Source organism: Brachyhypopomus gauderio, chromosome 21 (assembly GCF_052324685.1).
Source record: "Brachyhypopomus gauderio isolate BG-103 chromosome 21, BGAUD_0.2, whole genome shotgun sequence".
NCBI classification, from domain to species: Eukaryota; Metazoa; Chordata; class Actinopteri; order Gymnotiformes; family Hypopomidae; genus Brachyhypopomus; species Brachyhypopomus gauderio.
In genome coordinates, this window is record NC_135231.1 from 7,460,813 (window position 1) to 7,474,457 (window position 13,645).

At 45.6% G+C, this 13,645-nt stretch overlaps 1 protein-coding gene across 4 annotated transcripts in view; it reads right to left on the minus strand.

Moving 5' to 3' along the window:
- scube3 (signal peptide, CUB domain, EGF-like 3) overlaps window positions 1-13,645 on the minus strand; it is a 66,166-nt gene that overhangs the window by 47,741 nt on the left and 4,780 nt on the right. For all 4 annotated transcript variants that reach the window (XM_076983826.1, XM_076983828.1, XM_076983827.1 and 1 more), the window contains exon 2: window positions 1,384-1,506. In XM_076983826.1, coding sequence (XP_076839941.1) covers window positions 1,384-1,506 — 123 coding nt within the window. The remainder of the gene's footprint in view (window positions 1-1,383; window positions 1,507-13,645) is intronic.

The window sequence follows — 13,645 nt, forward strand, 5'->3', positions numbered from 1 at the left end:
TCTCTTCCTTAGCGAGTCAGAACTTCGAGAGCGCAGGCACAGCTAGGTTTCCTCACATCTAGCGCGTCCTCACTTAGAGGATTTTAAGATGCCGATCCGAGATCAGCACGAAGCACAAACACAGCCGAACCCGCTCGACTCTTTGCGGTTTTGCCTGGAGGCGTTTGAGCCGGAGGGGTCGCTCTGTACCCGATGTGTGTAACACGGAGGCGCGTTAGTGCATTCTCGTCCCTTCAATTATCTGATCGCTAACACTAGGTTTTACTCAACATCCAACTAATTTCTGCCTTTACATTTTCAGTTTAATAGGTTTATATCCTCAGCCAACCTTTAGGGTCCTGTGGCAAGCAGCCAGAGTCACCACAAAGCCAAGCAGCCTGTGTGGAAAAGAAAGTGACTCAAGTTGGAGCAGAGAGGCGTGCACGGCCTGCCGTGGTGGAGAGGACGTGTAGGACGTCCGTCAGACCCAGGCAGACCCACCAGGGTCTCCAGCTGGAACAATGCCTGCTCCCATGAGCAAAACAAGGATGCCTAATGGGCAGGCCTCTTATGAATCCTAATTTCATTCAATAAACATGTGTATGACATTTCCTGCTCTATTTCATGGCGAGTGGAGAAGAGTAAATAAAACCTGACCACTCTTCTTTTATGCTGGTCCTTTTCTTTCTTCCCTTCCTTTTTTTTTTCTTTTTTTTAATGATCACTTGCAAAAAGCATGAATACACAAACACATGAATGCACATACACACAGATACACAAACACATGAATGCACATACACACAGATACACAAACACATGAATGCACATACACACAGATACACAAACACATGAATGCACATACACACAGATACACAAACACATGAATGCACATACACACAGATACACAAACACATGAATGCACATACACACAGATACACAAACACATGAATGCACATACACACAGATACACAAACACACACAAAGAACACAGGGATGCACAGGAAAAGTAACACTAATAAATCACACTAAAACTAATGACAGTGGTAGATACAACCTTGTGTGATATGCTCAGTGAGCAAAGAGAGGACAGTGTACAATAAATATTACTGTAATAATCACCATCAGCTAAAATAATCAATATTACTGTAATAATCATCAGCTAAAATAATCAATATTACTGTAATAACCACCATCAGCTAAAATAGTCAATATTACTGTAATATTCACCATCCGCATCAGCTAAAACAATCAATATTACTGTAATAATCACCATCAGCTCAAATAATCAATATTACTGTAATAATCACCATCAACATCAGCTAAAATAATCAATATTACTGTAGTAATCCCCATTATGATCAGCTAAGATAATCATAATCATGACCCATGCTGTGCTGGTCTTACCTTCACAGTGCTTTCCGTCCCCTTTGTAGCCAGACTTGCAGATGCATTTGTACGATTTGACCGTGTTCTGGCAGATGGCATCGATGCTGCAGTTGTCCGTTGTCTCCACACACTCGTCAACATCTGCAAAACGAGAGCGCAAACCCATGAAGTCCCACAGCACTGGACTGAAGGCAGCTAACACAGTTCAACACAACATACACACAAACCCGGTGGGATCTGCCACAGTGAAGAAGGACCAGCCGTTTGGTTCAGCATCCACATGCAAACACACCATCACAGAGGTTAGACACATCTGGCTTCAAAGTCAAAACCAGTGGTTAGGGAACTGGTCTTGTGACCGGAGGGTCGTGGATTTGATTCCCAGACCTGAGGCCATGACTAAGGTGCCCCTGAGCAAGGCCCTTAACCTTCAATTGCTCACGTGTATAAAAATGTAAGTTGCTCTGGATAAGGGCATCTGCCAAATGCCATAAATGTAAATGTAGTGTGTATAGAGTGTGTACTGTGTGTAGTTTGGTTCCTCATGGAGCAGGAGAACCCTGGCCAGACGTCAACATGCCAGTGCTGCCTTTGGATCATTATAATCAGAGGCTTATTTCATGCTTCCTTTAATCTGTGTAGTTAATGTTACTACCCACTACACCTTAGTGTGGATACCTTTCTTTGGTCATTTTGGCTGTGTTTAGTGATTGCAGCCATGCAACTAAAATCATTTTTATTTATAATATATAACCACTAACAGAAGTTATGAAAGCATATTAGGAATGTGAGCAGTAGAACTTTCCTCACAGGATAAGAACAACAGCTGTTATTCATGGGAAAGAGTATCGGTTATCTTTTAGCATTCATCCAACTTCAAAGAGCTAGAATTATTTACTAAACTAGAACTATTTACTGGGTTGCAAACCATTAATGTGCATTCTGCTTCTCAGTTTCAAACACCCTTCTCTCTCTCTCTCTCTCTCTCTCTCTCTCTCACAAACACACACACACACACACACACACACACACACACACACACACACACACACACACACACACACACACACACACACACACACCATTTCCTGTTGAGATGTCCCCTCTCATCTCCGTATCTTCCCGTAAATGCCCAGTCCCGTCACAGTGAGCTGACCGTGTAATTGCAACAGTTTACATGTCTTCTCACTGCCTCCAGCTGCAGGTCCAGCTCGTCCTGACCTGCGTCTGCTTACGCTCTCGTCCAACCTGGACGCACCACGCTCATTCCACCCCAGTGCCATTATTTGGGATTGATTTGAAGAAAACCACACTGCTGTCTCAGACCCCGAAACATGCGCTAAGACACAGTTGCAAACTACAGGAGAACTGATTCCAGGAGATTCACATTTCTGTATTTACTTTCGGAGAACAACAAACCAAACTTCTCTCCTTTGGCTTCGACCAGAACAGGCATGGCTCCAATCAAGCAGTAAACAAGCTAATCAGAATAGAGTTTAGATTACAGTCATGCAAATTACTGCTTTTTATCTCCAAATTCTGCCAAAACGTTTCTAACTGAGCAATTAAAGAGCATTGGAGAAGCCGTTTCTCATCAGCTTCATATTTCAATATTTTCCGCCCCAGAAAACCTGGCTGGCATGAGTTCTGCACCTGAAAACCTTCTCTTATATCCCACTCCATGCAAACAACTGAGGAATTTCTGACAAAGATGAGAACACTGGCAGAAAGCAGTGGTGGCTGTCCGTACGAGCCACCCTGCAAAAGCAGGAGAGTAGCTTCTATATGAAAAACTGTTTACATTAGTGGCCTTTTAGTGCCGGCGTATTGCGTCTACTGCACACTGGGGCCTTGCAGACGTGTCACCATGCTGTCAAAGAGCAGACCTACAACGAGGAGTAATGCACCACCTTTAACAGCAAAGCTGCCCTATGGAACCCGAACACACTTCAGGCCACAGACAGCAGATGACCAGGGCTTTCAAGGCTGATGATACAAAAAACGGATTCAGGTCTTTCTTAAGTGGCTTCAAACATTAGCAAAGGAAACCAGTAAACATTAAATATGTTTTGTTTCATTTAAATTTCATCCACATGAAAATGGAATGAAAAAACTCATACGCCACTCATTTAATGTATTATTAAATATTGCTCAGTATTTTAAAGGAACAAACAGATGGAATCTAGGGTTGTCCACTACCTCTGTTCCTATCACCCTAAACCAGGTGAGAGGCCCCTGTTCTGGTTTACCAGACACTAAGTGTGAGTTTCCACTATCGCACAGGAGCCACAGCAGGACACAGTTCTGGAGCCCCCTACAGACAGAAGAGGATCACACGTAAAGCCAGGCACAAGGCTTTAGACCTGAAGGTCTTTTTACTTCAGGTGATATCAGGTCTAACTTTCATGCGGCGACATTGAACCAGCCACGGCCATTTAAGCTACATTTAACGTGAAATGGAGAGAAAAACCTTTTTTGTCGTGTAGGTTCAGGTAATGAGGACAAGTTTGCTCAGTTTGGTCTATGGGCAGAGAAACTGTTCCCAGACAACTCAGAGGAGCTAGCGGACGATAAGTGAAAGTTTAATAAACAACGTACCGAAGGAAAATAATATAACAGGGCAGTAGGTGTGGGGAGGTGCAAACACATGGGGCAGGGGGACAAAGACCTTAAACAGACACTCTAACAATGTGGAAATGAGGCACAGGTGCTAATAGACAGGAGACGCAGAGGCCCAGAGGGCGAGTGAACAAGGATGTGGGGACAGTCTGAACCCGCAACAGATCTCCGGCTGACGTCTGCAGTGACTGTGAAGATAACAGCTCGGGTTCCTGGTTTAGCCTATCCTCCTATGCACCGCACCATGGATGATGCCCAGGCATGAGATTCACGTTAATATCCAGACGCTCCATAAATCACCTGTGGAGTAACCCGCCAACCAGGATCTGATGTAATAATGCACCATTGCATCACAATCATATCTGCTTAATCAACGTAGGATACCGCAAACCTGCGAAGCACGTCAAAGACGACGTCGGAGACAAAAGCCTGGAAGAACAATGTTCCGCTGGAAAGGCCATGAGGTCCAGTCAGGTACTTAGGTACTGTACTTAGGTACTTAGGTCAGGTACTTAGGTACTCAGGTACTGTGGCCAGAAGACGGCTGTTTTCTATTTGTGTCCTTCCTGGATCCAGATGAGATTGTGTGTACTTCACAAGTCAAAGGCATTTGTTAATCCACCCGCTGGTTGCTTTGGTGCACATGGGCACTAGAGGCCCGGGATAGAGGAACTTCTCCATAACTTCAGTGGTGTAGTCCATGCAAGGTTTAGTCTTGACCAATGATTTGTATTTTCAGCATCACCCCAATATGAACACGGGCAATAAACAGATTGCGAAGGATGTGATGAATAAGAACATTTAAAATGGTTTTTCTTATTTGACCTATCAGAAGAAACATTCACACCATTTGGCCAATGATATTAAGCTACAACTAGCCATTCACATCCCTCACAGTGTTTCCTGTTTCGGTGGCCAATGTCAGTCCCTGAATGTTATGTTGCCTTTCGTTGACTCGTGTACTATCATGTTCGGGGTCATTTCATTAAGCTCTTGGAGACTCATGCTTGCTTCCTGCTTTTTGTCTTATTTAAATTAAAGTTCTTTTAATTGGTTGGGTATTCATGTGCAATTTGCTCAATAAAAGCAGGTTTGGAATAATGTATTTCTTTATTCAGCTTATTCAGTGCGCACTATAGCAGTGTACTTGTTAACGCTGGAGGTGTAGCAGAGAAAAGAAGATCTGTATCCCTGGTTGTTGGTGCCAGCTGCTTCTTCTTGTTGTGCACCTGAGGAATGAGTTCCATCGCTGGACAAGCTCTCCAGGGCAGGGGAGCCACCCCAGAGGGGATGGTCCTTGCACCCGGGTGGGTGATCTCCTGGGCCACCCCAAGCCCAATGGATTACCATCCATGACAAGGACGAGAAGCAGCGATTCACATGGAAGGACAGAAACTTGCAGGCCTCAGACCACATGCTGATCAGTACAATTCTGCACAACCCCCAAGATTATTCATCCATAGACAGAATTGTGATTGCATTACCAAAGCAAGTGTGCAGGCACAAAAGCGAGCTCTGGAGAACAAGTCCTTTTCAGCTTTAGAGTGAGTGTTGCCTGGCGCATGTAGGTAACCTGTGCCTCCACTATACAGATTATACAAACCTGGATTATAATCTTTGTTGCCATTCTTCAGAAGTGAACCTAGTGTATCTTAAATCTATGGGCTCTAAGAATCCAGCTGAATTAGTTAAACTTCCTGAAACATGGCACATTACCTCACAAATTAGGTGTGAACAGCCAATGAGATAAGATCCTCTAGGGATTGAAAGTAATTGTGGGAGGCAAGTGGTTATTAATGAATGGTTATTTCACCCTGCCAATGCCGAACATGCAGAACTCCACAGGATACTCAAACGCAGGGTTATCTCTCACTTCATCTTTAAAAGGAGCTACCCTGAGCCTCTATCCCCTATTGATCATAAAAGTGCAATGAAGCAATCGTAAGATCATGCCTCATCTCTGCTGAAAACGAAAGCTGCCCAATTGTTTGCTTGTTATGTGCCAGATTAATGAACGTCCACGTTGACGTGAAACTCTCTGGTCTCTGTAGCTTCAAATCTAACGAGGCAACAGGGAGACTCGTCTATGTGTCTCCTGTAGCAGTGGATCTGGATGAAAGACAAAAAGCAGTCAGCTGGTGACAAAGCCTGTCCACAATGGACCTGTCCACAATGAACCTGTCCACAATGGAGCCCCAACGTAGCTAGAGACACAGCTGCTCATTCTGCTGTTCAAGATACTGTCGTTTCAGCACCAAGTGTTCCTCGAAGCCCACTACTACAAACCCAGACGAACTTCCACCTTCTGAAGCATCCACACTAAAGACGAGGCCTTCTCGAACGACTAAAGTACGCCCGTGGATGCTAGAGAAGAAAGTGCAATATACCAAAGACACAACACCAAAGAATCAGGCCTGCCCAAGGCAATAGGAACGGCAAAAGCCCACAGGAAGGTGTGAGATTTAACACGAACACAAAGATCTTAAATAGGCACACTGATGACATGTTAATGAGGCACAGGTGCTAATACTCAGGAGAGGTAGAGCGCTGAAGTCACACTGTTGGGGTTGACCCATGACAGAAACGGAGCGGTTACCTGCGTATTCTCCATTATGACCAGCCATGTATAATCACGCTCACACAACACATCCAATTATGATCTCCCCTTAACAAATGGAGCAGGTTTAATGTGGGATTTGGTGGGGGGGACTATTTCACTGTTGTTACTACTTCATTTGAAAGGAAACAACTAAAAATGTAAACAAAACATTTCGCACAAACAGAAAGTCCAGTGTTGGCGTAGTGAAGAGAATGTGTGTCAGGAAGAAAGGACTCACATACTAAACACAAAAAGACCAAAAAGTCTGCTGGTTCAAAACACAAATGCCTTTTCACTGAGCAAATAAACATGTCAGCATTAATCTGTCTGGAAGTGGAGTTTAGAGAACATTCCGCGGAACACTTGAGAAAGGGAAAAGGCATGGGGTAAGTACCGCGTGCCTGCAGACTGACTCACTGCACATGAAAAACCTTCTCGTAGCTCTTTCCTTTGCACTTCATAAACTGCAGACACTTTTTTCTTTGTCACCACAATTTATAGAATCACTGAAATACACTCGTAACCATGGTTACCAGATGCAGGTAATGCATCATGTGTAGACAGACTACAACCTGCTGCGTTCTTTTCCCAAATAGCCTCTCCAAATTCTCTCGAGTCGTCTCACTGCACCAACCCACCGAGAGCCGAAACTGGAGACTTCCACATGAATGAAGGAAAGATGCTGCCTGCCTCTATGAAGCCTCACGTTTTCAGTACGCCTGAGCTATGGTTAAGATGCACTCTGTCAGCAGAGAACAACGCGTTGCACTGCACGACGTCTTCAGGACGTGACCGTGGCGCTCGTAGCCGAGTGAGCCGTCTAGGTGTGCGTGGTGCTGTTGGTGCGGTTCCATCATCCTGGTCTCCTGTGTCTTTGTGCGCTAGCGTAGCTTCACTGACGTGCACCACCTTTGAAGCGGACATCATATGCCTGCTTGCTTCTCTATTAGCTGCTGCAGCGAGACTCGTGTGTGTGTGTGTGTGTGTGTGTGTGTGTGTGTGTGTGTGTGTGTGTGCACTTTGTCCCTAACATCTGTAGTGAGTGTGTGTGGCTGATGTGGGTACAGGGGTCTGTGCGAGGGTGCTTTCACCAGTCTGATTAATGCCCCGCTCTGCCTCTGAGGGGTATATTTAGGCGAGAGCGTGTGTGAGAGAGCCTGTGACTGTGTTAAAGGTGTGTAGTTCAAACACAGGGCAGTGTTTGCAGAGAGACCTGAGACTCTGCCTGTTTGTCTAGGTTGCTCTCTCTCTCTCTCTTTATATATCACACACACACACACACACACACACACACACACACACACACACACACACACACACCTCCTCCCTCTTAACTTAGCCACCGAAAATAGAGCTCTTCAGCAGAGCATTGAGGCTTACAACATATATTCCTTTCACATAAGCCACATAAAAATACAAGCTGTATGCAACCCCTTGTGTACATTACAAGATTATTTTCTAATAAGGAATAAACTGCTACAGTGATCAGTGTTAACAAAAAGTAGATTATGAATGAACTATTGTTCATAGCAAAATCATATGCCTTTATTTTCAATGGCCTATTTCTGGTGACTTTTGGAGTTGGTGGTTACGTATGCTGGATCTGCTGAGAATTCTGTCTCTGAAACGCTCTGCATCAAAACCAATAACACTCAGACCATTTACAGTTCCAAGGGTTACGTAAGCATCAGAGAGAGAATCACCCCAACCGTTAAACAGCTTTGAAGGCAATTATAGTAGCACAAGTCCGAGGAGACGACGGGCCTTGGTATCCGGTGATGTGTTAGCATGTTTAAGACACAGAGATAGAGAGAGAAAGACAAAGAGAGAAGGAGACTGAATACTGAATGAGTGAAAAAACCAACAGAATGTCAAGAGAAATGAGTGCATGAGAGAGTGAGAGAGGAACACAGTGCCAGAGAGGCAGGAAAAGCCGGAGCGTGAGAAAAAGACGTGTGTGTGTGTGTGTGTGTGTGTGTTACCAAGAAAGAAAGACAGCACAGGACTGAGTTGTGAGGTACAAGTGTGTGACAAGCCGTCCGAGCTCCTGGCTCTGGGTTATTAGGCGTCAGACAGGCTGGCCGGTCCAACAAGGCCGTTAATGAAATGCAGACGTCAATATGAGAGCAGGATTCAGCATCCCCCCCCCCCCCCCCCCCCCCGCCCCCATAGCAACGCGTCTCCTCCCGCTGCCCAGTCACCCCGCAGCTAATGAAGGGCCACACTGTGCATGGGTCGGTCCGGCTCGTAAAAGAAACCTGGCCCGCCCCCTGCCTCCTTCCAGATAGCCCCGCAAATGTGGTTCGGACACTCTGCAGTCCTGAACACTGAGTGACGGAAGCTCTCAAACTATAACGCCATCCAGCGAGATCTCCCAGCGGCCGGGTGATCTCCGGCGAGCAGGTATGGATGTCAAAACTCTAAAATACTGCAATTTAATATCAACACATTAAAATGTCCAGGAGCAGCAATAGTGTTGATCACTCAAAGAGACCAGTTGTCACGCTGAACCCATGTATGAGCTTTGCAATACACAATTTCTATTGGTGAATTAACAAATCATTTGAATATCATTGCCCTATGCACTCAGTTTGTCTCTGCAGCAGGGGTAGGTCCAGCCCCAGCCCAAACCCCTTGGACTGGTAGCACCACAGAGGCCTGCAGGAGATCACGTTAATGTGGAAGCATCTTTGTGTCGGGATGCTCTCCCATCTCTCGCACTGAGCAGTCTGATAACTCTGAACGCAGGAGTGTGTGGCAGTAGAACACACCTCTGGGGGCACCAGGGGGTAGGAGTGAGTGATGGGGTGAATCTGAAGAGTGTTAATGGGCCTCCTGATTGCACTTAATGGCACAGAGGGAAAGCCCCTGAACCAGCCTGCTGCAGAACAGGACTCGCCAGAGAGAGAGAGAGAGAGAGAGAGAGAGAGAGAGAGAGAGAGAGAGAGAGAGAGAGAGAGAGAGAGAGAGAGTGAGAGAGGGCAGGGGGGATAGAGAGAGGGAGAGACTGAGAGAGAGAGGGAGGGAGAGACAGAGAGAGAGGGCAGGGGGATAGAGAGAGGGAGAGAGAGAGAGAGACCGAGAGAGAGGGCAAGGGGGATAGAGAGAGAGAGAGAGAGGGAGGGAAGGAGAGACAGAGAGAGGGAGAGAGGGCAGGGAGGATAGAGAGAGGGAGAGAGAGAGAGAGAGACAGAGAGAGACAGAGAGAGAGGGCAAGGGGGATAGAGAGAGAGAGAGAGAGAGAGGGAGGGAAGGAGAGACAGAGAGAGAGGGAGGGAGAGACAGAGAGAGAGGGAGGGAAGGAGAGACAGAGAGAGAGAAGGAAAGAGGGGGGAGGAGCGACAGAGAGAGGAAGAATGAAAGGGAGAGATGGGGAAAGAAAGAGGGGGAGGGGAAGAGAGAGAAAGAGGGAGAGTGAGAAAAAAAAGGGGTGCTGAAATTAAAGCACTCTGAATCGTCAGACAAATTTACGTGTTTGCTTTTGTGTGTGTGTGTGTGTGTGTGTGTGTGTGTGTGTGTGTTTGTGCACGCAGAGTTGGCAAAGCATCAAGAGGATGTCTCTTATCTCCACCTTAGAAAACTGTTGCAGCAGTAGCACCACTGGATGATTCCAGATGAAGCTACAATTTAAAGATAATAAGATATTACTAAGGAACTGTGGATGAAGCACTGTATTGTAGACAGAGCCATTTAAAGATAACAACATACATTATTGTGGTTTCACATGTGTGGCTCCATTGATTTTTCTTGATTAAGGAGAAATGAGCCCTGGTAACTAAATAAGTCTAAAACCCCCATTGGCTAATGAAGATTAAATACAAGCTTGGGCAAAGGAAAGATGTCGAAGTAAAGGATGATTCTCTTTCAACCACATCCAAGTGTATGAAGGCTGATATCCTTGACAAAATCACACATTGTTACCTCGAGCCTTGAAGGCATGTCCAACAGATGACAGCATTGGAAGGGTTGCCAAATCCCTGACATCAAAACATCCATGTTTTGTTTTGTTTTTTTAAGCAACAATTTAGGGGATATGGTGGAGAAACAAGCCCCAAAATACAGGTCTTCTGTATTAGCCCGCAGTCCACCTGTTAGAATTAGACATGAATCATCTGTCATTGAGTGTTAAGAGGATTACCAACAGGGATTTGAACAAAAGAGCCCCATTTTCCAGGACTTGAGGTATTACTGCTGGAATGCTCTGAACATGCTTCTGGACGTCTTTACCAGAATCAGACAAGAGGCGTGACAGGAGGGTGGACGATCACGTCTCGGCGTCTGCGGTTATAAGCTGTCCTTAAAGCCCTAAATGACAGTTTCAGAAAATAAAGGGAGAAGCTCTAGTGCTGAGCTTTCTGCAACACAGAACAACCTTTGAAAATTCATACGTGGAGTTATACGTTTAGTCAAAATGTTTGAAACTCCATACCAGAAGTCCATAGAATTTGTATCTTTACAATATTGGACCCCAGATCCTTTGGCAATATAATAGCAGCTGCGTCGCGAAAACATTCAGAAATTCCATTTGTCTCCACAAAACCTCCGCTGGCAAATGTATCCTCAGTTAGAAAGTTGCCTGAAACTCTGCCCTGTGTTTATGAATGAACAACACACGCGGTCCTAACGAGACATTTGCTCCACAGGCTATCAGTGATTTCGGAACCCAAATTGAGCCAGTCGTGAGTTGGTGTAAACGTCTTTCCCTCTGACATTAGAAGTATCACACAGCAGGGAGTATGTGAGGCTAACAGGGCGCTAACTCCCTCTCTTCTCTGTGGGTGCCAATTAAGCTCCCACTGCTTCTTTGGCTAGTTCCTAAAATGATTTTAAGAGGGGCCAACATGGTAATTACGGTATGAGTGTTAGCCTGATATTTTTAGATGTTTCCTGTAGGACCAAGACATAAAATGACTGGGTTTATGTGATCGCGGCGGAGTAGAAACAGCGTCCAGCGTCCAGACACAAGTGCCAGAAACTGCTCTGCATTCTGTATGTAGGACATGTTAAATATGGCAATGATGAAATAAATGTTTCCATCAGACCTATTTTATGGTAAACAGACAATGTTTGATTTCATTTATTCCGTGAAAGAATAGCTATGTGATTGTGCAGTAAATGTGTGACGGATGTTCACGTCAAGCCGTTATGAAGAGGACGTAACTTTGTTCACTCAGACCTCAAATAATTACTTCAGGAACAAAAACACATGAAATGCCATTTAGCATTACGCAAATGGTAACTTGCTGCTGACGTCTAACTAGCTTTCAATTACTGTTGAAGACAGTGGCGTTGTCAGGCCAAGCATTCGTTTAATCATATGCGCATGACGATCATAATCTATGTAGCATGTGTGTGTTATTCGTAGCGCATTACAGGCAACTGGGTTCATAATTTGAAGCAATTTCGAATTGGCACGTGACTTCAGGACTACCACGTGACTTCAGGACTACCACGTGAATATAGAGGGGCGTGCTCTGTGTCCAGGCTTCACACACTTCCTCTGCTTTCTCCATCACTCCTCTAATAAGTGCCGTCACCAGCGTGCCATCTCAGGACAAACGCCTGGCCAAATAAAACAACGTTCGGTTCTCCAGCACTTAAACACATGAAGTGTTTCCCCTTTACTGAGCAGAATAAAGCATTTCCCTCCATTCATTTACTACAGTGCCTCGGAATGTAAACACACGCAGTCTGTAAACACACACACTGCAGTCCTATATGCCTCCATCTCCGTGTCCCGCAACACCACTGGTGTCTAGCTGTCACAATGTTTCTTTTTAACCAGTAACCTACACCGTATTGCAGGAATGCAATAGTTCAATGAGATCATGCCTTACAGATGTTATAACACTGAAGTGCCAGGGGTGGGGGGAGTTGGGGGGGGCACAAGCAGGAACTGTCATGACGGACAGGCCAATGTCGGCACGCCAGCCTGTGAGCTCATGCATAATGTTCAGTTTTACCATACACAAAAAGGTTCTGCTTACTCTGCTCGACAGAAAAGCAGCTAGGTTTGTAAAGGTCAAAGTGCGCATTGGGTAACTGACAGTGCCTGAACAGCAACAGTAATATCTACAGGATATGAAATTTATTGTATCATGTCTAGCTTGGATGGCTGACAGCCACCCATAAAATATCCGTCTTAATAACAGAACCATCACAGTCCCAAGCACAACCCTCTCTTTCAGCATCCGAGTAGAGACCCAGTGAGTCAGAGACTCACAAGAAGTCCAAGAACCGAGACAAATGCTGGGTTAGTGAGTTCTGGATTCGGTTTCCATGCCACGCAGTGCTGACCAGTGTCCCGCCCTCCTGACAACCCCTTGGTGTCTGTCTCCTCGGTTCAGAGGATCTCAAAACGTACACAGGTTGTTTAGAGAACGTATGCTTCCAGAACAAACACTTCTAGTGATGCCTCTTCTAGAGATCACTGGTTCAGTGCAGGCTAGAGAAAACAGAAATGATCATGGCACGACCTACACAGTAATGAAACTGAGGTACACCTGGGTTGCACCAACATACACCTCCACCTGTGATGTGGGGCAAACACAGTTAAAAAGCGATTTAAAAAGATAAAAAGAAGGACGTATAAAAACGAGAGCCCTCCTGGGAGGCACAGGCATTCTGCCAGCAAAGGGACAGACTGCAAGTTAATCCAGCAACTCATCCCTTTGTACAGCAGAATTTTCCCACCAAGGTGAGAAAGGGTGTGGACATCATCTCTATCATTCAGCACTCAGTATTATCTGTTCCAAACATGCACCACAACGCGTGGTCTTCCTTTGATAGGGATAGGGAGGATGGTTCTGGTGTTCAGTCCGGCGGTGTTAAGGCTGGGCTGGAGTCAACACCTGCAGACCCACAGGCCCTGAGGAACAGGACCACTGCACATCTAGCCTGTATGCTCTGCAAAGCAATGTGCTTCATCTGTCCTTCTGTAAGTTCCTCCTGCTTTTCATGAGCTCAGTACAGCTCTTCGAAACATCACCCCACAAATTCACTGGCAACATGTGCCTCGTGCTACACCTGGGAGCAGGCACTTCACCGTCAGGCCATGGGCTG